Source organism: Sardina pilchardus, chromosome 2, assembly GCF_963854185.1.
Source record: "Sardina pilchardus chromosome 2, fSarPil1.1, whole genome shotgun sequence".
Lineage (NCBI taxonomy): Eukaryota > Metazoa > Chordata > Actinopteri > Clupeiformes > Clupeidae > Sardina > Sardina pilchardus.
This window is the reverse complement of record NC_084995.1, coordinates 45,011,168-45,038,857: the sequence shown is the minus strand read 5'-3', so window position 1 is coordinate 45,038,857 and position 27,690 is coordinate 45,011,168. Positions and strand designations below refer to the sequence as shown.

Genomic DNA, 27,690 nt, shown 5'->3' with positions numbered 1-27,690 from the left:
CGCCGAATTGCGCAGCGCGGGTAATGTGTTGATGAAAACACGGAGAGTATTGTAACGTGAAGTTAAAGGATACACCGACATATCGCCCGGTTTAAACTCTTCAAAACTTGAATCATGCAGCGGAGTATTGCGTGAGTATGCTCGTGAACTGTAGATCGCATTCTCGATGGTAAAGCCTTATTTATTCAAGGACTCCAGGTTAAATGGGCACAAGGAGATCTGCAAACTCTCAAGCTGCACCTAGTATGCTAACTTATGTGTGGTGTCAAGAGCTAGTTTATCAGTATGGGCCGAGTTAGTAATTTAGCTGGTGATCATGAATAAGAATAATTCTGTAGATAAACGTATTTTGCACTTGTTTCCAGATCTCCAGAGTACATGCAAACTTCCTGATTGAGGCACGTATGCTATCTACGTTAGCTACGACAACACTGGCTAATGCCACAGTTGCTAACGTTACTTCGTTTATGATTCGGTGTCATTAACGTTAGCTAGTGTTAACTAATGTCAACAATACATATTCGATCTTCAGACTGATAGACCCGATCAGCCTGCGAAATAACCCAGCGCAGCTCGGGTATAACGTCAGTGTCACCGAAAGGTGGTTATAGTTCTCGTAGTGGTACCAGCTAACTTTTGATGTATCAAACTGTGCCATGTTTATATCAGTCAGATAGTTCTCTTCTTGACACTTCTGACATACTCACACGACTCTCTTCCTCTCCCTAGATCTTTCTTCCAGCCAATGAAAGGCAAGGAGAAGAATGATGGACAGGTGAAGGTGAAATCAGAGTGAGTTTGAGACTTCTTTGTCCCGCCTCTGCGTACAGTGTACATGTGGAATCAGCTTGCGACTGTATTGGAACAGTTGAGAGGAGGTACAGTCGCAGGCTTTGTGTTCAGGCTTTAGGAGACTATTTAAATTGGCAGGTAAGCGAAGCACCTTGTTTAGGTGTCTGCGTAGTTATGACTGTAGCACAGCACCTTGTTTTGGTGTCTGCTTACTTATGACTGTAGCACAGACGGTGCTTTAGCTCTTTAGTGTCATATGCAGGAGTAGACACTGAGTTAAGAGGCTGAAGTTAAACATGGAGGGTGTTCACACACACACACACACACACACACACACACACACACACACTGAATGTTGTTTCTGTGGCCAGGTTTGTGAAGAGCACACACACACATACGCACAGAATGTTGTTCCTGTGGCCAGGTCGGTGAAGTGCCCACTCAAACACACACACACACACACACACACACACACACACATTGAGTGTTGTGTCTCTGTTCAGGTCGGTGAAGAGTCCACTCAAACTCCAGAACGGTAACCAGGAAGTGGACTCTCCGGTGAAGAAGCTGAGCAAGCGCAGCCGGCAAATCCTGGACAGCGACGATGAAGAGCAGACCGCTGGGAAAGAGCAGGTGGCCAATCAGGTCAAAGGAGACGCAGGAGACAAGCCCACCAAGGAGCACACGGCCAATCAGGTCAAAGGAGACGCAGGAGACAAGCCCACCAAGGAGCAGGTGTGTGTGTGTGTGTGTGTGTGTGTGTGTGTGTGTGTGTGTGTGTGTGTGTGTGTGTGTGTGTGTGTGTGTGTGTGTGTGTGTGTGTGTGTGTGTGTGTGTGTGTGTGTGTGTGTGTGTGTGTGTGTGTGTGTTAGTCTGGCTATCACCGACTAAATCAATCTTGTAAGTGTGTGTGTGTGAGAGAGTTAGTCTGGCTATCACCAAACTTCATGCGAGACGTGATCAGTGGGCCTAGTTTAGATGATCCCGTGCGCTTGGATAGTCCTGCAACCAATCAGACCAACCATCCAGGTGCACCTGGTGGATGAGCCCGTTTGTGATTGGTTCCAGCAAACGTGGACAGGAAGCAGGACCCATAAATGTGCTGCCGGGCCAAATCCAAGTGCCAGTAGATGGGGCTGCGTTCGCCTTTACTTTCGCAACCTTTATCACTTCTAGCAGCGTTCGCCTTTACTTTCGCAACCTTTATCGCTTCTAGTAGCGTTCGCCTTTACTTTCGCAACCTTTATCGCTTCTAGTAGCGTTCGCCTTTACTTTCGCAACCTTTATCGCTTCTAGTAGCGTTCGCCTTTACTTTCGCAACCTTTATCGCTTCTAGTAGCGTTCGCCTTTACTTTCGCAACCTTTATCGCTTCTAGTAGCGTTCGCCTTTACTTTCGCAACCTTTATCACTTCTAGCAGCGTTCGCCTTTACTTTCGCAACCTTTATCACTTCTAATTGGAGTCACTTAGTGAAGGCCGACATTGTGTCTTATTGAATGGTACGTTGTGCTTTATGTAGCGGTGCATTGCCAAGAATGCTAACATATGATTTCAGAACGACACGTAGACAAAACAAAGCGTCATCATAAGCGCCTCATGCAGAAGCCTGGCGGAATGTTGCTAAATCAGTGTGTAAGCTGTGGTTTATGGGCGGGAAACTACGTGTGCGTGTGTGTGTGTAAAGAATGACTTTTCTTTTTTCCCCCCGTGTTGTAGGAGTCTGATCCTAAAGCCACACCCACCCCTCTCTCGCCAAAGACGCCTGTTTCCCCGGCAACTCCTATGACCCCAGTGACCCCAGCTGCGTTGGTTGCCTCGGCAACCCCAGTCACCCCCTCCTCCGAGTCCCCCTCCGGCGTTCCCAAACGCAGGACAGGTACGTGCCGTCACCGGGGGCCAGAGAACCGGACGACAGCCTCTTAGAACCTCTTTGTTCCTTACAGAACCCCAGGCCTCTCCTTAGGACCTGTTCCGTATAAAACCACAGGCTTCTCTTAGAACCTGTTTGTTAGAGAACCTCAGGCCTCTCCCTAGAACCTGTTCCTTAGAGAACCTCTTCCATGCAGGTCTAATAGGATGTTTGTTCTGTTGTCACAGAGCATTTGTTTCAATGGCAGCTGGTGCCGTGGTTTGATGAATGGCTCAAAATGATAAACAATGATATCTCTCTCTCTCTTTCTTTCTCTCTCTCTCTGTCTGTCTGTCTCTCCCTTTCTCTCTCTCTCTCTCTCTCTCTCTCTCTCTCTCTCTCTCTCTCTCTCTCTCTCTCTCTCCCTCTCTCTAGCGAGGAAGCAGTTCCCCAAGAGGAAGCTGGAGAGCCGCAGTGATGGAGAGACAGAGAAGGAGGAGGAGAATGAAGGGAAGAAGGAGGGAGGACAGGAGAGCAAGAGAGCCAGGACAGACCAGTCCCAGGAGCCCACAGGTGTGTGTGTGTGTGTGTGTGTGTGTGTGTGTGTGTGTGTGTGTGTGTGTGTGTGTGTGTGTGTGTGTGTGTGTGTGTGTGTGTGTGTGTGTGTGTGTGTGTGTGTGTGTGTGTGTGTGTGTGTGTGTGTGTGTCTGTGTCTGTGTCTGTGTCTGTGTCTGTGTCTGTGTGTGTGAGTCTGTGTGTGTGTGTCTGTGAGTCTGTGTGTGTGTGTCTGTGAGTCTGTGTGTGTGTGTCTGTGTGTGTGTGTGTGTGTCTGTGTGTGTGTGACGGTGTGTGTGATGGTGTGTGTGACGGTGTGTGTGTGTCAGTGTGTGTGTCAGTGTGTGTGACAGTGTGTGTGTGTCAGTGTGTGTGACAGTGTGTGTGTGTGTGTCTGTGTCAGTGTGTGTGTCAGTGTGTGTGTCAGTGTGTGTGTCAGTGTGTGTGTCTGTGTGTGTGTCTGTGTGTGTGTCTGTGTGTGTGTCTGTGTGTGTGTCTGTGTGTGTGTCAGTGTGTGTGACAGTGTGTGTGACAGTGTGTGTGACAGTGTGTGTGACAGTGTGTGTGACAGTGTGTGTCAGTGTGTGACGGTGTGTGTGTGTGTGCATTCCTACTCCCTTGTTCATCCTTCTTTCCATGCAGACAAAGAGGAGGAGCAGATGGAGGTGGAGAATGGAGATGGACAGATCACAGAAGACACGGAGGGAGGAGAGAAGCCCACAGCAGAGGTGAAGAAAGAGAGGGAGGAGGAAGAGGAGGGAATGAAAGAAGAGACGAAAGACGAAAGCCCTGCAGGAAGTCCCCAGGTGCGGAAGAAGGGAGGAGAGAAGGAGGACAAGAAGAGGAAGAGCTCAGAGAGTCCTGAGGGGAAGAAGGGAGGAAAGAAGGAGGACAAGAAGAGGAAGAGTGGAGAGAGTCCTGAGGGGAAGAAGAGAGGAGAGAAAGAGGAGGACAAGAAGAGGAAGAGTGGAGAGAGTCCCAGAGCTGTGAAGAAGGGAGAGACAGAGGAGAAGAAAGAGAAGGAGAAGAAAGAGAAGAAGGAGAAGAAAGAGAAGGAGGCCAGTAAAGAAGACGGCGGCTCTCAGCAGCTTCTTCAGTAAGTCTCCAGGCTCTACACACACACACACACACACACACACACACACACTCTCGCATGCGCACACACATGCACACACACATAGACACACGCTCACACACACACACATGCGCACGTACAGACACACACGCGCACACACGCACACACACTCGCATGCGCACACACATAGACACGCTCACACACACAGACACGCTCACACACACACATGCGTACGTACAGACACACACACGCGCACGTACACACACACACACACACACACACACACAGACACAGACACAGACACAGCCTCAGACACAGCCTCATGCCCACACACAAGGGTACAAACCTTCCCCCCCACCAGCACACACACACTTGTCGCTCTCTCGCTCTCTCGCTCTCTCGCTCTCTCGCTCTCTCGCTCTCTCGCTCTCTCAATTGAAGGTCATATTCTAGGTGTCTCTCAATTGAAGGTCATATTCTAGGTGTCTCTCTCTCTCTCTCTCTCTCTCTCTCTCTCTCTCTCTCTCTCTCTCTCTCTCTCAATTGAAGGTCATATTCTAGGTGTCTCTATTGTGCCCAACAGAAGAAAGTGAAGAGGTCCATGGAATATTCCACACAGCAGTAGAAATAACAACTGTGTGTGTGTGTGTGTGTGTCTGTGTGTGTGTCTCTGTGTGTGTCTGTGTGTGTGTGTGTGTGGTAGCTCCCAGGAAGGCTGCAGTGAAGCTGGAGAAGGTGGAGCAGACTGACGAAGAGAAGAAGCCCGTCCCCTCTGAAGAGAAGGACAGCCACAGGTAGTGTGTGCGTGTGTGTGTGTGTGTGTGTGTGCGTGTGCGTGTGCGTGTGCGTGTGCGTGTGCGTGTGCGTGTGCGTGTGCGTGTGCGTGTGCGTGTGCGTGCGTGCGTGTGCGTGCGTGCGCGTGTGCGTGTGCGCGTGCGTGCGTGTGCGTGCGTGCGTGTGCGTAACTGGACGTGCAGAACTCTAATGCCCTTCATTGGAGGTACATAACTCTATCTTGACATTCGGATACATTCTCCCTCTCGCCGCTGATTGGGCAGGTAATCTGACAACCGATGGAAACGTTAGTGAACTGTGCTGGTCCAGACTAGTGTGTGTGTGTGTGTGTGTGAACTGTGCTGGTCCAGACTAGTGTGTGTGAACTGTGCTGGTCCAGACTAGTGTGTGTGAACTGTGCTGGTCCAGACTAGTGTGTGTGTGTGTGTGTGTGAACTGTGCTGGTCCAGACTAGTGTGTGTGAACTGTGCTGGTCCAGACTAGTGTGTGTGAACTGTGCTGGTCCAGACTAGTGTGTGTGTGTGTGTGTGTGAACTGTGCTGGTCCAGACTAGTGTGTGTGAACTGTGCTGGTCCAGACTAGTGTGTGTGTGTGTGTGTGTGAACTGTGCTGGTCCAGACTAGTGTGTGTGAACTGTGCTGGTCCAGACTAGTGTGTGTGTGTGTGTGTGTGTGAACTGTGCTGGTCCAGACTAGTGTGTGTGAACTGTGCTGGTCCAGACTAGTGTGTGTGAACTGTGCTGGTCCAGACTAGTGTGTGTGTGTGTGTGTGTGAACTGTGCTGGTCCAGACGTGTGTGTGTGTGTGTGTGTGTGTGTGTGTGTGTGTGTGTGTGTGAGTGAGAACTGTGCTGGTCCAGACTTGTGTGTGTGTGTGTGTGAACTGTGCTGGTCCAGACTAGGGCTAGACTCTATATGGGGGGCAACATCATAGCAAAAGTGATTCAACTGAAAATGTGTGTGTGCTTAAGGCTGGGATTATGCTTGCTGTTAGACCAAGTGTAAGCGTATGCGCCCGTGTGCGACCTGCTGTGTCCTGTGTACAGACTCGCTGCAGCATTACGCACCTAACTGGAGGTCTTCACTAGGGGGAGACTATAGTAATTCAGCTGTGGAAGTTGGCCATGTGCCATTGTTTACTCTCATGATTGCCCCCGTCGTTGATGTCGATAATGCATCTTGTGGTCACTTTTTTGGCAATGATCGCCCCCTACTTTCTTGTCAGTATTGCATCTCACGGACGCGTCATGTTCGCTTGCGACGACATGCACGACCGACGCTCCAAATGACCGCAAAATACGCGAGGCAGCCATGATACGAACACGTACGCGTTGTCTACAGCAAGTGTAACTCCACTCTAATAACTCATGAGCTCTTTCTCTCCTTCCCTCAGTGCTAAAGGGGCGGAGTCTGTGGACCAATACGATCCCTCCAGGGCTCACTACCACCCCATAGACCATGCCTGCTGGGGGCGTGGCCAGAAGTAAGCCACACCCACTCACTAGCAAATAACTCTCCCAGCTTAAGGCACATAACATTTAGCTAATGGCTACATAATATTTAACTAACTAACCACTGCACTACACTACCACCACCCTACAGACTACTGCACACTAGCCCAGCTCCTTAACCACTACACTACTACTGCATGCTAGCCTAGTTCCTTAACCACTACACTACCACCACCCTACAGTCTAATAATGTTAGCCCAGCTCCTTAACCACTACACTACTACTGCACGCTAGCCCAGCTCCTTAACCACTACACTACTACGCATGCTAGCCCAGCTCCTTAACCACTACACTACTACTGATGCTAGCCCAGCTCCTTAACCACTACACTACTACTGATGCTAGCCCAGCTCCTTAGCCACTACACTACTATTGATGCTAGCCCAGCTCCTTAACCACTACACTACTACTGATGCTAGCCCAGCTCCTTAGCCACTACACTACTACGGCATGCTAGCCCAGCTCCTTAGCCACTACACTACTATTGATGCTAGCCCAGCTCCTTAACCACTACACTACTACTAGGACTACCACTACTCTACCAAAATTGAAATGTAAAGTTGTTTTATTAGCATGACTTTGAAGGCACAGCATTTGTGAAATATGGAATAGCAAAGCACTCAATAACATGTGATTCTCTTCTCTCTCTCTCACCCATTGGCACAGAGTTCCCTACCTTGCAGTGGCTCGAACGTTTGAAAAGATTGAAGAGGATTCGGGAAGGTAAAGTGTGTGTGTTCGTGTTCGTGTTCGTGTTCGTGTTCATTGGGTTTTGTGTTTCCTGTACCATTTGCTGTGATTTCCGCTCTATAAGGCGCACTTAGAAGCCTTTATTTATTTATTTTTTTTTAGTATATTTTTTGGGCTTTTTTTTTTATGCCTTTAATGATAGGACAGTAGAGAGAGACAGGAAGTGAGTGGGAGAGAGTGTCGGGTGGGATCCGGAAAGGACCACGGGGCGGGAATCGAACCCGGGTCGCCGGTGTGCAGTGCAGGTGCCCCAGCCAGTTGCGCCACGGCTGGGGCCTAGAAGCCTTTATTTTCTCAAAACGTCTGTGTGCCTTATAATGCGCAGCGCCTTATATGGATCACTTCTGGGAGTTATTGTGAATACGCTCATCAACGTTTGAACAATGTCACTACGCTAACGTTTAATAGGGCTCGGGAACAAGCCTTGCAGTCTAGGAATATAGCCGCCATATTGGTAGCGCACCGAACGTAATATCCATTCATTCAGAAGCAGAAGACAAGAAGCAGAAATGTAGTATTAGCGATTCTTTTCCTCTTGCGATCATGGGTGGTGCTGTTACACCCCACTACACAGCAACATATGACCAACATATGACCAAGAAGGCAAAAACTAAGTAATAGGAACACACTAATAGGCGGGTGTAAATCCATAGTAATCCATTGTAAACTAAGGAGTGAAGCTGCCAATATTAGTCCGTGAGCCAGAGGGGTTGGTCGTTACCGAAAAGGTGGCAAAGGCTACCATACCTTTTCTGAAAGCCTGGAATCTCAGCTTTTCAATGATGTATGATGGCCATCTGACAAGAGTAGCTGTTTTGAGTTATGATGCATAATGTAAACTAAGGTTGAAGAAATAATGTGTATAAATCAAGCAGAACACTGAAATATTTTATTTTGTTATGTTTGGTATCATTTTAAAGGGGAGACTCTGAGCTTTCATTTAAATCCTTTTGTGAACATTTTGGAGAAGTACAGCCAACCCTGGAGCTCTTCAAACTTTAATCACACACATTTGCCTGCCATTTCCCTGCCATCTTTTGTCTTTTAATCCTGTGGCACCTGGGAGCATCAGAGAAACAAAATCCAAACACTGAAATACTGGCATGACCCTAAGGATTCAGAAAATGTATCATTTACCCATATTATCTGATTTGGAGGGGATGATTTTTCGTCTTAAACAGTAGTGTACTATTACCCTTAAGGTTAATTTGTTGATATGTCGAGTTGAAAGTCTGAGGTAAATATATTTGAAATAATAATTATTGATACAGATAATTTTGAAAAAGTTGTTATACAGTGCAACACACTGACATGAGGAGTGACACAGTCCCTCTTGCATGAGCAGGACAGAAACTCAAGTATTGCTTGTGGACCAATGGAGACATTGAACCATATAGAGAGCTGCAAGTCACCATCTTGGTCCAGTCTAGACCACCCATGCTCAACTGGGGAAGGAACTTCAGGGTTGTTCTCGAGGCATCTTCTCCAGATAGCACCTTGATAGTTAGCTCTGAGACTGTGCTTCCTGAGAGAATCCGAGCATGGAGTTAACTGCCAGGATTCTACGCCTTTCTTTGCACAAAAAAGTGCATACTTCATTTCATTGATGTTGGTGATTCTGGACTTGGAGCTGTAAGGCTGCATACAACTCAGGTGTCATTGCCCAGTCTGCCCCAGCCTTCTGAAAGGTCTCACAGAAGTTTTCATTCTTCTGAAAAAGTTTTAGGGCTGACACTTTACCATGGCCTGCAAATGCACTTACAGTATCGCAGCCTGTGTATACGTGTATTTTCTTGCCTGAGAACAAGGCATTCATTTTTTAATGTACATGTAAATTCCAAGAAAGTGGGGACCTGATATAAATGATATGTGGTGGATATGTATTAAGGACCTTTTTAACTATCTAAAAATGCTGAGAATGCTGAATAACAACTTTTTCAAAATTATCTGTATCAATAATTATTATTTCAAATATATTTACCTCAGACTTTCAACTCGACATATCAACAAATTAGCCTAAGGGTAATAGTACACTACTGTTTGTGTCTATGAAAAAACGCCATCTCTGATACAAGACTGTAAATCACCCCCTCCAAATCAGATAATATGGGTAAATGATACATTTCCTGAATCCTTAGGGTCATGCCAGTATTTCAGTGTTTGGATTTTGTTTCTCTGATGCTCCCAGGTGCCACAGGATTAAAAGACAAAAAATGGCAGGGAAATGGTAGGGAAATGTGTGTGATTAAAGGTTTGAAGAGCTCCAGGGTTGGCTGTACTTATCCAAAATGTTCACAAAAGGATTTAAATGAAAGCTCAGAGTCTCCCCTTTAAAATGATACCAAACATAACAAAATAAAATAGGCAGTGTTCTGCTTGATTTATACACATTATTTCTTTAACCTTAGTTTACATTATGTGTCATAACTCAAAACAGCTACTCTTGTCAGATGGCCATCATACATCATTGAAAAGCTGAGATTCCAGGCTTTCAGAAAAGGTATGGTAGCCTTTGCCACCTTTTCGGTAACGGTTTCCATAATTTGAGGCCCTGGCTCACGGTCTATATGGCTGCGCCTGCGAAGTTTTCACGTCATGATCCCGAGCCCTATTAGACTGTGTTTTTTTGTATGTGTTACAACGGAGCAAGGTTGGGAGTTATTGTGAAAAGAAAACGCTCATTAACGTTTGAACAATGGTGAGAGTTATTGTGAATGCGTTTGATAAAGTTTGACTGACTGACTTATCTGACTGTTTTGTTTCGCTTAATGCGTCGTATAGTCCGGTGCAGAAAATACGGTAATGTAGTTTATTTGTGTGTGTGTGTGTGTTTGTGTGCGTGAGATCATGGCATTGTCTTTCTCTTTCAGGTTGAGGAACATTGAGACCTTGTCAAACTTACTGCGTTCAGTCATCCTACTGTCTCCAGGTAGAGTGTCAGTGTGAGATAAGCAATGTGAATGTCATTCCCTGTGATTGGACCTCTGGATCTGTTTCCTAAGTGTGTGTGTGTGTGTGTGTGTGTGTGTGTGTGTGTGTGTGTGTGTGTGTGTGTGGTGTGTGTGTGTGGTGTGTGTGGTGTGTGTGTGTGTGTGTGTGTGTGTGTGTGTGTGTGTGTGTGTGTGTGTGTGTGTGTGTGTGTGTGTGTGTGTGTGTGTGTGTGTGTGTGTGTGTGTGTGTGTGTGTGTGTGTGTGTGTGTGTGTGTGTGTGTGTGTGTGTGTGTGTGTGCAGATGATCTCCTGTGCTGTGTGTATCTGTGCCTGAACCAGCTTGGTCCCGCCTATCTGGGCCTGGAGCTGGGCGTCGGGGAGACGGTCCTGATGAAAGCTGTCGCCCAGGCAACAGGTGAGGGGGTGGAGCTATGAGTTCAATACACTACTAGCACATGCATGCCACACCCACTTTACTCAATAGACTTTGGCACGCACGCACGCACACATACTCCCTTACAACCCTCTAGCTATTACACACACACACAGGCCCTTTCCGAAACGGATCCCTACTCACTTCGACTCGGTTAGCGAGTGAACTTCCTTTTCAAGTCCACTCGTGGGTGCGGAGAACACTCGCATTTGAAGTTTTAGGGGGTTAAAACAGCGCTACATTTCGGATGCGCTTGAAGGGAGAAGGAAGTTGACGTCATATTCGTTTTCATAGAAATTATGAAGGCAATATATATTAAATCGCCAATTAAGATGTTCTGGACACCCCTGTGTATTAGGATATACATCCCTCTTCTCTCCTTTCATTACTATGAGTGAGGAGTTGCATTTTATGCTTTATTTAACATCAAATTATAAAAGTGCTGTAAATGCGACCTGCACATGTGTTCAAATATTACAGCCTACTTCTGTACGATCTTGCACATTTTACTGAGTATCAAACTAAACATGAGTTGTTACAATGTAGCTTAAATCACGCTTTTGTCTGTAAATGCCGTCATACGGACCAAAAAACAACTGGCAGGGAGATACGCGAGCTGCACGAACACGTGAAAACGGTTGCACCTGCGTTTCAAGACAGCATCCATGCTGACTTGCTCCTGGAGGCGTGGTAGCCCCTCTCCCTAGGCACTTCACTCCACTCAAAATTCGTTTCGGATGATACTTAATGTGGCGGACCCTCGCGTGAACGCGCAAACGAAGTGGAAGTGTGTAGGACTAGGGTTTAGGGGCAGGTTTCGGAAAGGGCCACACACACACTCCATGACATCCCTCTAGCTATTACACACACACACGCGCGCACACACACACACACTCCATGACATCCCTCTAGCTATTACACACACACACACACACACACACACACACACACACACACACACACACACACACACACAGAGGCACACAGACACACACTCCCTCTCATTCAGACATATCTCTAGTTATTACACGCGCACGCACACGCACACGCACACGCACACGCACACGCACACGCACACGCACACGCACACACACACTCCATGACATCCCTCTAGCTATTGCACGCACACACACACACACACACACACACACTCCATGACATCTCTCTAGCTATTACACTAACACACACACACACACACACAGAGGCACACACTCCTTCTCATGCAGACATGTCTCTAGTTATTACACACACACACACACATACACCTTTGTCCTTTGTTTGGTGTACTGCAGTGTGTTAGTTCTGGTCTGTCCTCTCTGGTTGCCAGGACGACAGCTGGACAAGATCAAGGCGGAGGCCCAGGAGAAAGGAGACCTGGGATTGGTGGCCGAGAGTTCCCGTAGCAACCAGAGAATGATGTTCGCCCCAGCCAATCTGACCACCAGGGGCGTGTTCATCAAGCTGAAGGAGATCGCCAGCATGAGCGGCAACTCTGTGAGTTACACACACACACACACACACACACACACACACACACAGAGAGACTCTGCTCTCATGAGCGGCAACTCTGTGAGTTACACACACACACACACACACACACACACACACACACACAGACTCTGCTCTCATGACCGGCAACTCTGTGAGTTTCAGACACACACACACACACACACACACACACACACACACACACACACACACACAGAGAGAGACTCTGCTCTCATGAGGGGCAACTCTGTGCAAGTTTGTGTCTTTCAATGACACACACACACACACACACACACACACACACACACACACTAAAGCCATCTCTGTGTATGTTACACACACACACACACACACACACTAAAGCCATCTCTGTGTATGTTTCCTCAGTCCATGACTAAGAAGATTGACATCATCAAGGGTCTGTTCGTGGCGTGCAGGCACTCTGAAGCCAGATACATCGTCAGGTCAGCAGCAACACACACACACACACACACACACACACACACTTTCACACATGAGAGTGTGAGATCAGTGAAATGAGAGGTGTTTGTCTCTGTGTTACGCTGTATGATTGACAGGTGTGTGTTTGTGTGATTGACAGGTCTCTGGCGGGAAAGCTGCGGATTGGCTTGGCTGAGCAGAGCGTTCTGGCAGCTCTGAGTCAGGCTGTGTGTCTCACCCCACCTGGACAAGGTACACACACACACACACACACACACACACACACACACACACACACACACACACACACACACACACACACACACACACACACACACACACACACACACACACACACACACACACAGAGAACACACCCACACACACCACACACACACACACACACACACACACACACACACACACACACACACACACAGAACACACAGAACATACATACGGCCTTCACTCATGCCCTGATTTGCGCCTTTCCCAGAATTCCCTCCTGCAGTGGTGGATGCTGGGAAGAAGATGAGCACAGAGAGCCGCAAGTCCTGGCTGGAGGAGAAGAGCCTGATCCTCAAACAGACCTACTGGTGTGTGTGTGTGTGTGTGTGTGTGTGTGTGGAGGAGAAGTGCCTGATCCTCAAACAGACCTACTGGTGTGTGTGTGTGTGTGTGTGTGGAGGAGAAGAGCCTGATCCTCAAACAGACCTACTGGTGTGTGTGTGTGTGTGTGTGTGTGTGTGTGTGTGTGTGTGTGTGTGTGTGTGTGTGTGTGTGTGTGTGTGTGTGTGTGTGTGTGTGTGTGTGTGTGTGTGTGTGTGTGTGTGGAGGAGAAGAGCCTGATCCTCAAACAGACCTACTGGTGTGTGTGTGTGTGTGTGTGTGTGTGTGTGTGTGTGTGTGTGTGTGTGTGTGTGTGTGTGTGTGTGTGTGTGTGTGTGTGTGTGTGTGTGTGTGTGTGTGTGTGTGTGTGTGTGTGTGTGTGTGTGTGTGTGTGTGTGTGTGTGTGTGTGTGTGTGTGTGTGTGTGTGTGTGTGGAGGAGAAGAGCCTGATCCTTAAACAGACCTACTGGTGTGTGTGTGTGGAGGAGAAGAGCCTGATCCTGAAACAGACCTACTGGTGTGTGTGTGTGTGTGGAGGAGAAGAGCCTGATCCTGAAACAGACCTACTGGTGTGTGTGTGTGTGTGTGTGTGTGTGTGGAGGAGAAGAGCCTGATCCTGAAACAGACCTACTGGTGTGTGTGTGTGTGTGTGTGTGTGTGTGTGGCGGAGAAGAGCCTGATCCTCAAACAGACCTACTGGTGTGTGTGTGTGTGTGTGTGGAGGGTAAGCCTGATCCTCAAACAGACCTACTGGTGTGTGTGTGTGTGTGTGGAGGAGAAGAGCCTGGTCCTCAAACAGACCTACGTGTGTGATGTGATAAAACTCCTATGTTCATGTCTATCTCGTGTGTGTGAGTGTGTGTGTGTGTGCATGATGTGATGACCTCCTTGTGTGATCTCTTCCCAGTGAGATGCCCAATTATGATGTCATCATTCCTGTCCTACTCAAGGAGGGCATCGACGAGCTGCCCAATCACTGCAGGCTTACTCCAGGTAACAACCAATCAGAGCAGGCTTACTCCAGGCAATAACCAATCACTGCAGGCTTACTCCAGGTGACAACCAATCAGAGCAGGCTTACTCCAGGCAATAACCAATCACTGCAGGCTTACTCCAGGTAACAACCAATCAGAGCAGGCTTACTCCAGGTAACAACCTCGTTATAGGCGCAGATCTACTTCATTGGTTGGAGAGCGTGCATCACCCTCGTTATGGGCGCAGATGTACTTCATTGGTTGGGATGGTGTTGGAGAACGTGCATCACCCTCGTTATGGGCGCAGATGTACTTCATTGGTTGGGATGGTGTTGGAGAGCGTGCATCACCCTCGTTATGGGCGCAGATGTACTTCATTGGTTGGGACGTGCATCACCCTCGTTATGGGCGCAGATGTACTTCATTGGTTGGGATGGTGTTGGAGAACGTGCATCACCCTCGTTATGGGCGCAGATGTACTTCATTGGTTGGGATGGTGTTGGAGAGCGTGCATCACCCTCGTTATGGGCGCAGATGTACTTCATTGGTTGGGACGTGCATCACCCTCGTTATGGGCGCAGATGTACTTCATTGGTTGGGATGGTGTTGGAGAACGTGCATCACCCTCGTTATGGGCGCAGATGTACTTCATTGGTTGGGATGGTGTTGGAGAACGTGCATCACCCTCGTTATGGGCGCAGATGTACTTCATTGGTTGGGATGGTGTTGGAGAGCGTGCATCACCCTCGTTATGGGCGCAGATGTACTTCATTGGTTGGGACGTGCATCACCCTCGTTATGGGCGCAGACGTACTTCATTGGTTGGGATGGTGTTGGAGAAGTTGCCCCTTGTCCCAATCCTATGTTGTCATGTTCAGGTGTGATGATAGCCTAAAAAACACGGCGCGTTAATATTGAGTTAGAATTCACTTCAGCACAAATAAATAATGATCCCTACATGCTTTGGACTGTATTAGCCTATTGTGCGCAATATATGTCTGTCAGACGAAAATGACTCTTAATCTTAATACTCTTAAGTGCACATGGGATGCAAGAAACCACTCATTTTGAATGTTGATCTGTGTGTGTGTATATAGTCATTTGTTCATCCATGTTCAGTCATGTCTTCTATAGTAAACTGAACCTGCAAACTAATCTGTGTGTGTGTGTGTGTGTGTGTGTGTGTGTGTGCACGCGCAGGTGTTCCCCTGAAGCCCATGCTGGCTCACCCTACTAAGGGAGTTGGGGAGGTGATGAAGAGGTTTGATGAGGCCGCCTTCACCTGCGAGTACAAGTATGATGGAGAAAGAGCACAGGTGTGTGTGTGTGTGTGTGTGTGTGTGTGTGTGTTTCACCTGCGAGTACAAGTATGATGGAGAAAGAGCACAGGTGTGTGTGTGTGTGTGTGTGTGTGTTTCACCTGCGAGTACAAGTATGATGGAGAAAGAGCAAGGTGTGTGTGTGTGTGTGTGTGTGTGTGTGTGTGTGTTTCACCTGCGAGTACAAGTATCACAGGTGTGTGTGTGTGTGTGTGGTAGTGTAGCTGTGTGTCTGCAGATGACCACTAGATGGCAGTGCAGTCGAGAGATGGAGAGAGAGAGAGATGGAGAGAGAAAGAAAAAGTGATGATGGAAGATTGTGGATGTGGCAGAGTGCTGATGTGTGTGTGTGTGTGTGTGTGTGTGTGTGTGTGTGTTTCAGATCCACATCCTGGAGAGTGGGGAGGTACGCATCTACAGCCGCAACCAAGAGGACAACACCACCAAGTACCCCGACATCATCGCACGCATACCACAGGTAACACACACACACACACACACACACACACACACTTGATCACAGCTGATATGGAGCAGTATTTTGCCAGTTGTTTAGACTTTCCTTTTGATAAGTCCATATCATAAACACAACCTATTGCTATGCCTATACAGGCTAAGTCCATATCATAAACACAACCTATTGCTATGCCTATACAGGCTGTCCATATCATAAACACAACCTATTGCTATGCCTATACAGGCTAAGTCCATATCATAAACACAACCTATTGCTATGCCTATACAGGCTAAGTCCATATCTTAAACACACCCTATTGCTATGCCTATACAGGCTAAGTCCAGATCATAAACACACCCTATTGCTATGCCCATATACAGGCTAAGTCCATATCATAAACACACCCTATTGCTATGCATATACAGGCTAAGTCCATATCATAAACACACCCTATTGCTATGCCCATATACAGGCTAAGTCCATATCATAAACACACCCTATTGCTATGCCTATACAGGCTAAGTCCATATCATAAACACACCCTATTGCAAGGACTAGCACCTCCATCCTATCTGTGTCCACAAGCACATCATCATGGGTGTTAGGGATGGTGCAGAACACATCATCATGGGTGTTAGGGATGGTGCAGAACACATCATCATGGGTGTTAGGGATGGTGCAGAACACATCATCATGGGTGTTGGGGATGGTGCAGAACACATCAGGGGTGTTGGGGATGGTGCAGAACACATCATGGGTGTTGGGGATGGTGCAGAACACATCAGGGGTGTTGGGGATGGTGCAGAACACACATCGGGGGTGTTAGGGATGGTGCAGAACACATCAGGGGTGTTAGGGATGGTGCAGAACACATCATCAGAGCTGCTGAACCCATAGACTGTAGCTATAGAACAGCATCAGGGGTGTTAGGGATGGTACATGGTGTTGAACAACAATACAGTCATGGCGTGCTGTGTAGAGTCCTTTGTACATACTACAACCATTTACAATATGAGCAACTGATTCAAGGTGGTCAGAGTTAGAATGCATTATGCAACACACACACACACACACCCACACACACACACACACCACCAAGTATTCCAACATCATTGCAAGCATCCCGCAGGTAACACACACACACAAGACCAAGTACCCTGAAATAAGTGTGTGTGTGTGTGTGTGTGTGTGTGTGTGTGTGTGTGTCTCTCAGGTGAAGAAGGCGTCGGTGGTGTCGTGTGTGTTGGACTCTGAGGCGGTGGCCTGGGACCGAGAGAAGAAGCAGATCCAACCCTTCCAGGTCCTCACCACCCGCAAGAGGAAGGTGAGTGAGAACACACACACACACACACACACACACACGTGAACAAACAAGGTCCTCACCACCCGCAAGAGGAATGTGAGTCTCTCTCTCTCTCTCATACACACACACACACACACACACACACACACACACACACACGCAAGGTCCTCACCACCCGCAAGAGGAAGGTGAGTGAGAACACACACACGTGAACAAACAAGGTCCTCACCACTCGCAAGAGGAATGCGAGTGTGTGTCTCTCTCTCACACGTAAGAAGAAGCAGCTCCATCCTATTCAGGTTCTCACCACCCGCAAAAGGAAGAAGATGAGAGAGAGGAAGTGTAGCGTGTGAAAAGAGTTTGGTGGGGGGGGGGGGGGGGGGGTGAAGACGTCAGGGGTGGTGGGATGGTGTGTGAGAGAGAGAGAGAGAAGCATAATTATGGAAAAGATGTTTTTTTTGTGTGTGTGTGTGTGTGTTAGGATGTGGATGCAGCAGACATTAAGGTGCAGGTGTGTGTGTACGCCTTCGATCTGCTCTACCTGAACGGCAAGGTGAGTACGGAGGAGGAGGAATCACTCCAAACTCTCTCTCTCTCTCTCTCTCTCTCTCTCTCTCTCTCTCTCTCTCTCTTAAAATAATGTGAAGCGTTTGCTAAAGGAGTCCTTGTCTCCCCAGTCGCTGGTGCGTGAGCCCCTGTGTATGTGTGTGTGTGTGTGTGTGTGTGTGTGTGTGAAGCTTGTGTGTGTGTGAGAAGCGTGTTCTAAAGGAGTCCTTCTCTCCCCAGTCGCTGGTGCGTGAGCCCCTGTGTGTGTGTGTGTGTGTGTGTGTGTGGCGCGTGTGCTAAAGCAGTCCTTGTCTCCCCAGTCGCTGGTGCGTGAGCCCCTGTGTGTGTGTGTGTGTGTGTGTGTGTGAGAAGCGTGTGCTAAAGCAGTCCTTGTCTCCCCAGTCGCTGGTGCGTGAGCCGCTGTGTGCGCGGAGGGCTCTGTTGCGGGAGAGCTTTGAGGAGCAGGAGGGTCAGTTCGTCTTCGCCCGCTCCCTCGACTCCCACAGCACCGACACCATCGCCGAGTTCCTCGAGCAGTCCGTGCGAGGTGTGTGTGAGATTGCGTCTAGAAGTGTGTGTGTGTGTGTGAGTGAGTGTGCCCACGCATACCTGGATATGCAAATTGTACATTGTTTTGTGGGTGGCTTACTTAGATTTTTTTTTGTAGTTACAAAACTGATTTTGTGTGTGTGTGTGTGTGTGTGTGTGTGTGTGTGTTTAGACTCTTGTGAGGGACTGATGGTGAAGACTCTGGAGAAAGATGCCACCTACGAGATCGCCAAGCGCTCACACAACTGGCTCAAGGTAAGAAGACACGCACACACACACACACACACATTTTTGTGATGTGTACTCAAAATGAGTATATATTTGTGCACAGACACTGAAGTTGTTCATGAGGTTTTACTGTGAGCTACCTAGCAACCTACCTAGCAACCTGCATGCATGAAGTGTAGAACTCATTTCCATGGTAACCAAAAACCTCACATGAAGTGAGTTACTAAAACTATTGAAGTGAACACGAGGTGTAGAACTTGCTCCCATGGTAACCAAAGCATACACACATTACGTGGGCTGCATTCCGATTCCAAAAGTCCCTACACTGAATTGACCCTTCCAGAAGTCCCGCCCTCCATAGTTACTGTTGCTACGCCTGTCAAACTTTCGCACCTTGCCCGTCTATTACAATGGAGGAGACACGGGATTTTTTAAACAAATGTAATTTACAAAGACATCGCACCACAATGAAAGCTCATATTTGGTCACTAGCGAGCTACATCTGTCCTCTGTCAACTACAGTTGCATTTTCAGCTCTGAACAAAACCGTTCATGAGTTATTTAAGCAAAAGTCGAAGGTACGCGTTGTTTTCGATGGTTCCTCCAGGCTAGTACGAATGAAACGGGCGGGGGACAAAACTAGCGTAACGTTTTAAGCTATACTTCCATAACGTCAATATTTGACAACATAACATGATTGGTACTTCAACTAGGTATTATTTTAGACAGAATTGCTGACGGGCTATACATACGTCTCGTTGAATGTCTGTTAAGAACTTTTTGCCGCCATCGTGAAACGTATCTCGCGGTTATGGAAATATCACGCAATATGCAAAATTTAAAGTTAGAAAAATACGTATTTCAAACTATATCATGTCTTTATAGTTCAACATGTTATTTCACCGTGATTTCACGTGTTTGGGGGCACCACACATCCAAATAAATGCCCTTAATGGCCCACAGGCTATGCAGTCTCCATAGGTTAACATGGCAAAAACTCGAAAGCTTGCCAGGCCTTGCTTGCCTAGTTACGGGTTGCTAAGCCACGATTGGCCTGTGGCGGTTTTAGGGCGTGGCTCTGGAAGGGTCAATTCCCTTCTCCCTCCCCACTGCACAGTGTACTACACAGGGAACTCGATCGCTGAAAAGCGTTTTATTTGGAATGCCCTGTTAGTCCACAGTTGCCATAGAGATGTTTGGAGTTAGCTTGCTAGCTTGTTTTCGTTGGATAGTTTTGGTCACATTTCAGATGTGTTTTGGGATTGCAAAAAGGTTTTTTTTATTTTTTTACTTTAGAATGTACAATGTAGAGTTTGGCCCAATCCCAAATCCCTCCGATGCAGACTCAAGGGCTCAATCCCAATGTCTGGACTCAGACTCACAGACTTTTGTGCATGTTCTCGCAAAATTTGTAAGGGCTTAGGGCTGTCTCAATGTCGAATCTCAAAAGGCGTGAGGGCTTGAGTACACACTTACCGAGCCCTTTCCGTGGGTCTGCATCGGTGCAGACTTCACCAAAGGGAATTACCCACAATTCAAAGTGTTGTGGCATTTACCGTGGAGACCATAGGAAAATCCAGAAATTACAAAGGCAAACAGCAGCACGATACAAGTGTTAGCAAGTTACATGTGAAGTGCTGTCCCAATCCCATGGATACCTAACTGAGCACAAGTGGCCTCACACACTCACTCACTTAGCGCCTGAGATCAGTTAAGTCTGTGAGTCCTTATTCCCAAGTGGCCTCACACACTCACTCACTCAGCACCTGAGATCAGTTAAGTCTGTGAATCTTTATTCCCAAGTGGCCTCACACACTCACTCACTCAGCACCTGAGATCAGTTAAGTCTGTGAGTCTTTAGTCCTTAGTCCCCAGGGCTCACTTTGAGATTCAGCCTTTTTCTCCCTAGTTATGCCAAAATCCAAGCACAAAAAGCCCTAAAGTGATGTTTATTTGCAAATACGGTCGCTTCGGACCATCTACTGAACTCCGGGTGCCATCTACTGAACTCCGGGTGCATCCAACTCTCCTGAAGTCCTGTAGCTACGTGCACTTCAAACTGAACACCGTCACTCCCGATGAGACGGAATATCACTTAACATGGCTGAGCACCTTGTATAGTTCACTTCGCAGTCCACTACGAGGTGATCGGAATGCACCCATGAAGTGTAGAACTCGCTCCTATGGTAACCAAAACATATGAAGTGTAGAACTCGCTCCCATGGTAACCAAAACATATGAAGTGTACTGTAGAACTCACTCCCATGGTAACCAAAGCATACACACATGAAGTGTAGAACTCATTCCCATGGTAACCATAGCACATGAAGTGTAGAACTCGCTCCTATGGTAACCAAAGCACATGAAGTGTAGAACTCGCTCCCATGGTAACCAAAGCACATGAAGTGTAGAACTCGCTCCCATGGTAACCAAAGCACATGAAGTGTAGAACTCGCTCCCATGGTAACCAAAGCACATGAAGTGTAGAACTCGCTTCCATGGTAACCAAAGCACATGAAGTGTAGAACTCGCTCCCATGGTAACCAAAGCACATGAAGTGTAGAACTCGCTCCCATGGTAACAAAAACACATGAAGTGTAGAACTCGCTCCCATGGTAAGAACTCGCTCCCATGGTAACCAAAGCACATGAAGTGTAGAACTCGCTCCCATGGTAACCAAAGCACATGAAGTGTAGAACTCGCTCCCATGGTAACCAAAGCACATGAAGTGTAGAACTCGCTCCCATGGTAACCAAAACATATGAGGTGTACTGTAGAACTCGCTCCCATGGTAACAAAAACACATGAAGTGTAGAACTCGCTCCCATGGTAACCAAAACACATGAAGTGTAGAACTCGCTCCCATGGTAACAAAAACACATGAAGTGTAGAACTCGCTCCCATGGTAACCAAAACATATGAAGTGTACTGTAGAACTCGCTCCCATGGTAACAAAAACACATGAAGTGTAGAACTCGCTCCCATGGTAACCAAAACATATGAAGTGTACTGTAGAACTCACTCCCATGGTAACCAAAGCATACACACATGAAGTGTAGAACTCGCTCCCATGGTAACCAAAGCACATGAAGTGTAGAACTCGCTCCCATGGTAACCAAAGCACATGAAGTGTAGAACTCGCTTCCATGGTAACCAAAGCACATGAAGTGTAGAACTCGCTCCCATGGTAACCAAAGCACATGAAGTGTAGAACTCGCTCCCATGGTAACAAAAACACATGAAGTGTAGAACTCGCTCCCATGGTAAGAACTCGCTCCCATGGTAACCAAAGCACATGAAGTGTAGAACTCGCTCCCATGGTAACCAAAGCACATGAAGTGTAGAACTCGCTCCCATGGTAACAAAAACACATGAGGTGTACAACTCGCTCCCATGGTAACAAAAGCACATGAAGTGTAGAACTCGCTCCCATGGTAACAAAAACACATGAAGTGTAGAACTCGCTCCCATGGTAACCAAAACACATGAAGTGTAGAACTGGCTCCCATGGTAACCAAAACATATGAAGTGTAGAACTCGCTCCCATGGTAACAAAAACACATGAGGTGTACAACTCGCTCCCATGGTAACAAAAGCACATGAAGTGTAGAACTCGCTCCCATGGTAACAAAAACACATGAAGTGTAGAACTCGCTCCCATGGGTATATTATGTGCTGTCCTCCTTTCACTCATGAAAGCTCTGCTAGGGACAAGTGTTGCAAAGAAGCGTTAGCTGTAAACATGATGGTGCTTAAAGCAGCCCAGTAAATAAAGAGTAACTCTGTGGTCATGTGAAGCGTTAGCTGTAAACATGATGGTGCTTAATGCAGCACAGTAAATAAAGAGTAAATCTGTAAACATGATGGTGCTTAATACAGCACACTAAATAAAGAGTAACTCTGTGGTCATGTGAAGCGTTAGCTGTAAACATGATGGTACTCAATACAGCACACTAAATAAAGAGTAACTCTGTGGTCATGTGAAGCGTTAGCTGTAAACATGATGGTGCTTAATGCAGCACACTAAATAAAGAGTAAATCTGTAAACATGATGGTACTCAATACAGCACACTAAATAAAGAGTAAATCTGTGGTCATAGCTGTAAACATGATGGTGCTTAATGCAGCACACTAAATAAAGAGTAACTCTGTGGTCATGTGAAGCGTTAGCTGTAAACATGATGGTGCTTAATGCAGCACACTAAATAAAGAGTAAATCTGTAAACATGATGGTACTTAATGCAGCCCAGTAAATAAAGAGTAACTCTGTGGTGATGTGCCCAGCTGAAGAAGGACTACCTGGAGGGGGTGGGGGACACGGTGGACCTGTGTGTGGTGGGGGCGTACCTGGGCAAGGGCAAGAGGGCCGGCGCCTACGGAGGCTTCCTGCTCGCATGCTACGACGACGACAACGAGGAGTTCCAGTCCGTCTGCAAGGTGTGTGTCTGTGTGTGTGTGTGTGTGTGTGTGTGTGTGTGTGTGTCTGTGTGTGTGTGTGTGTGTGTGTGTGTGTGTGTGTGTCTGTGTGTGTCTGTCTGTGTGTCTGTCTGTGTGTGTGTGTGTGTGTGTGTCGATCTTAGGTTAATATTTTTGTGTGTGTGTCGAGCTTAGGTTAATATTTGTCCTGTTTTGCAGATTGGAACTGGTTTCAAGGATGAGGACTTGGAGCAACATTACAATTTCCTAAAGGTAGTTGGTGTGTGTGCATGTGTATCTTTGTGTGTGTGTCTGTGTGTATGTGTGTGTGTCTGAGGCCCTTATTCATACCGCTTTTCTTTCTGTCTTTCTCAGGAACACATTCTGCCCAAACCCCGCCCCTATTACCGTGTGGACCAATCAGCAGAGCCGGATGTGTGGTTAGACGCTGTGCAAGTGTGGGAAGTGAAATGTGCCGACCTATCGCTGTCTCCCATCTACAAAGCTGCAATGGGATTGGTCAGTGTGCCTGTCTGTCAAACTAGTCCTCTGATGTCTACATGAAGATGCTTTGGAATGCGTGTGTGCTCGTGTTCCTATGAGTTGCAGAGTGATTAGAAGTGATCTTGTCCTCTCCTCATGTGTACTGTGTGTGTGTTTGTGAGATCTTGTTGTGCGTGCGCGCGCGCGCGTGTGTGCATGTGTGCGCGCGTTTGTTTGTTTGTGTATGTGTGTGTGTGTGTGTGTGTGTGTGTGTGTGATCTTGTCCTCTCCGTCTGTGTGTGTGTGGGGCAAGTGCTGAGTGTAATACTGTATGTGGCCACCAGGTGGACCCAGTGAAGGGCATCTCCCTCCGATTCCCACGGTTCCTACGGATACGAGACGACAAGAAGCCAGAGGATGCCACCTCAGCATCTCAGGTAGGACACGCATATCTCACCCATACACACACGCACACCTATTACACACACACACACACACACACACACACACACACACAGCTGTTACGCACAGAACTCAATGATATTTGATACAATGATGTGATACATGAAGAAGACCAAGTCAGGCAATTACCAGGGCCCTGCTGCCCTGAAGCAGCTGACTGCCAACCCTGCAGAACCCTGCAGAACCCTGCAGAACCACACTCCTAGCTGCACTACATCCTAGTAGGACAACCCTGCAGAACCCTGCAGAACCACACTCCTAGCTGCACTACACCCTAGTAGGAGAACCCTGCAGAACCCTGCAGAACCACACTCCTAGCTGCACTACATCCTAGTAGGACAACCTTGCAGAACCTGCAGAACCCTGCAGAACCACACTCCTAGCTGCACTACATCCTAGTAGGAGAACCCTGCAGAACCACACTCCTAGCTGCACTACATCCTAGTAGGACAACCCTGCAGAACCCTGCAGAACCCTGGAGAACCACACTCCTAGCTGCACTACACCCTAGTAGGACAACCCTGCAGAACCCTGCAGAACCACACTCCTAGCTGCGCTACACCTAGTAGGACAACCCTGCAGAACCCTGCAGAACCACACTCCTAGCTGCACTACACCCTAGTAGGAGAACCCTGCAGAACCCTGCAGAACCACACTCCTAGCTGCACTACATCCTAGTAGGACAACCCTGCAGAACCCTGCAGAACCACACTCTCCTATACAGCACAGAAGGGTACACCACACCAATACATATTATATATACACACACACACACACACACACACACACACACACACACACACACAAGCAAGCATATCCCTTCTGAAAAATCCAGCCTGACCAGGTTAAGGTGGTTTGCTGGTTGACCAGGTTGTTGAGCAACTTTATCTAGCTAGACCAACAGCACGCTTGTGAAAGCATACCTTTAGCTGGTCTACCCAGCTTATGATGGTCATTCTTTAGCTGGTCTACCCAGCTTATGATGGTCATTCTTTAGCTAGTTTACCCAGCTTATGATGGTCATTCTTTAGCTGGTTTACCCAGCTTATGATGGTCATTCTTTAGCTAGTTTACCCAGCTTATGATGGTCATTCTTTAGCTAGTTTACCCAGCTTATGATGGTCATTCTTTAGCTAGTTTACCCAGCTTATGATGGTCATTCTTTAGCTAGTTTACCCAGCTTATGATGGTCATTCAGCTGCTTTTGCTAGTCACACCACTTCAAGCTCGTCTTCTTGAATTTGAAGTATCTATCTATCTATCTATCTATCTATCTATCTATCTATCTATCTATCTATCTATCTATCTATCTATTTTAGCTGGTGTTGCTGGTCTACATTGCCGGTTTAACTGGCCATACCATCTTATGTTGGTCACACATAGCAAACCAGCATGACCATCTTACACCAACAATGTCAAGCTTGGCAGGCTGGTCACACCACCATGTCCACCTGGTGGCCCAACAACTGTAACTACACCAGCAAAGACCAGCAATGACTGGAAGAAAACCAGCAAAGACCAGCTAAAACTGGCTAAAACCTGCCACCAGCATCAACTGGTTTCTAGCGGATTACACACACACACACACACACACACACACACACACACACACACACACACACACACACACACACACACACACCTGTGTGTGCGGCACAGGTGAAGAGGAGCGGCCTCACACAGAAAGCCGATATTTCTCCCTCTCTGGTGCCTTCAGATTATTCTGTCCATCTCCGCTGTCCCTTTTCAGATCGCTAATCAATTTCTCTCTCTCCATCTCTCTCTCCCTCATCCCTTCATCCCTCTTTCTCCCTCATCCCCCTCTCTCCCTATCTTTCTGTCTATCCCCATCTCTTTCGCTTTTGCATACTCTCTCCCCATCATTCTCACTCCTTCCCTCACCCCACCACCATCCCTCTCTCCCTCTCTCTCCTTCATCCCTCATCCCTTCATCCCTCTCTCCTTCATCCCTCTCTCTCCCTCATCCCCCTCTCTCTATCTTTCTGTCTATCCCCATCTCTTTTGCTTTTGTATACTCTCTCCCCATCACTCACCCCCTCTCTCCCTCCCATTCCTCTCTCCATCTCTCTCTCTCTCCCTCTCCATCCCTCTCTCCATCCCTCCATCGCTCTCTCTCCCTCTCCATCCCTCCATCGCTCTCTCCCTCTCCATCCCTCTCTCCCTCTCTCCGTCAGGTGGCTGATTTGTATAGGCGACAGCAGCAGATCCAAAATCAGGGAGACAAATCAGGCGACCTCGAGGACTACTATTGATCTCGCTGCTGATTGGCTGATTAAGTCAGCTGACCCTCACAGCTCCCTTCTCCCATTGGCTGTGGCCCCAGTGATCCACGGTGTGTCTACATGAATAATTGCAAATGTCCCAGCGTGAATGTCTCTGATTTTTGTACATATTCTTACTTCTTCAAATTGTTCATAAATGAAACTGAAATAAAAGAATGCGTTTTTTTTTAACATAAAATCTCTTGGTTTTTTTTTGTTGTTGTCTGTTAAGTTGTGTGTGTGTGTGTGTGTGTGTGTATGTGTGTGTGTGTGTGTGTGTGTGTGTGTGTGTGTGTGTGTGAGACACACACTCCACAGATTCCTAACATAGAAAAGAGAAGAGGTGTTGTCCTTTAGAATGAGACTGCTCTCAGTTTCAGTTGAAAGGCTTTATTGACTTGTTGTCAGATAGATTTGTACTGTAAGTTATGCTATAACAGTTACTAGTCATCAGATGGATCATGGCAGAAGTTAAAGAAATAGAACATTTACTCTGTCTGTTCTCTACACTGTAGCACGCTATTTCCCTGTACGCTGGCAGTGTGTGTGTGTGTGTGTGTGTGTGTGTGATGCACTGTCTCATCTTACTGCGTCCCTGTTGGAGCCATTAGCTGTGTGTGTGTGTGTGTGTGTGTGTGTGTGTGTGTTTGAAATGAAAAGCTGCCTTTGACCAGAAGAAAAGTTCCAGTGAACTCTGCCTCGGGCCTTCTCCACTCTAAAGTGCTTGAACTATGACTGTGTGTGTGTGTGTGTGTATGTTTGGAAGTTTTATTGCCAGTGAAACTATTTTGTACCGTTAGCCTGCTAGCTTACGTAGGCTAATTCAGTTTAACGTCAGGCTTTTGCTAACGTCATACCGTAGTGTTAGCCAAAGATTCTTGAGTGCTACGCTCATTTTTAAATTTAATCTAAAGTCATGTCTACTGAGGAGAGGGTATCCGCCGTTCATTCCGACATACCAGCACTCCGACATTGACGTCCAATTGTCGTAGTGGAGGCATGTCTCCTTATGGGAAAAAGTCCCACCACTCCGACATATTTTTTTTTCATGGTCGCAGTGGCGGTATTTAACTTTTTTTTTCAAACAACGTGCCATTCCGACATGAGGTAATTAATAGGCTATTAATGTTACAGTTATTATTTTCCTGTCACTTCGTCTGTTTTATGACCTAGAAGGTTGTATTTGGCATCTGTGAATAGCTCTAGCTCTCCTCTTTTATCTGACATGCAAGCCATATATTTTTTACCATGGTTTCACGAGTAGCCTAGCCTAAATCAAACGAAAGTAGCGGTAGCCGAAGCTATATGACATTCTTATTTGTTTGTCACTTCGTCTGTTTTTATAACACAAAAGGATCGATGTGTTTGGTATCAATGGAAAGCTCTGTTTCTCCTCTTTCATTTGATATGCGTGTCTGTTGCCTGCGATGCCTGGTCCCGGAGT

The 27,690-nt window shown here is 47.3% G+C and overlaps 1 protein-coding gene across 1 annotated transcript; it reads left to right on the top strand.

Annotated features, from left to right (window-relative positions):
* On the top strand, nucleotides 1-26,437 carry lig1 (ligase I, DNA, ATP-dependent). Its single transcript, XM_062530782.1, is given in 28 exon segments — nucleotides 1-131; nucleotides 730-792; nucleotides 1,296-1,527; nucleotides 2,509-2,668; nucleotides 3,077-3,214; nucleotides 3,839-4,256; nucleotides 4,258-4,292; nucleotides 4,975-5,065; nucleotides 6,458-6,547; nucleotides 7,242-7,298; nucleotides 10,196-10,254; nucleotides 10,558-10,671; nucleotides 12,017-12,183; nucleotides 12,565-12,641; nucleotides 12,779-12,870; nucleotides 13,115-13,214; nucleotides 14,135-14,220; nucleotides 15,402-15,517; nucleotides 15,903-15,998; nucleotides 17,191-17,301; nucleotides 17,762-17,833; nucleotides 18,229-18,373; nucleotides 18,548-18,630; nucleotides 22,888-23,040; nucleotides 23,239-23,292; nucleotides 23,395-23,538; nucleotides 23,847-23,939; nucleotides 26,160-26,437. Coding segments are annotated over 28 exon segments (3,141 nt in total). The 5' UTR covers nucleotides 1-114; the 3' UTR covers nucleotides 26,238-26,437.
* Nucleotides 26,438-27,690: the final 1,253 nt, after the last annotated feature.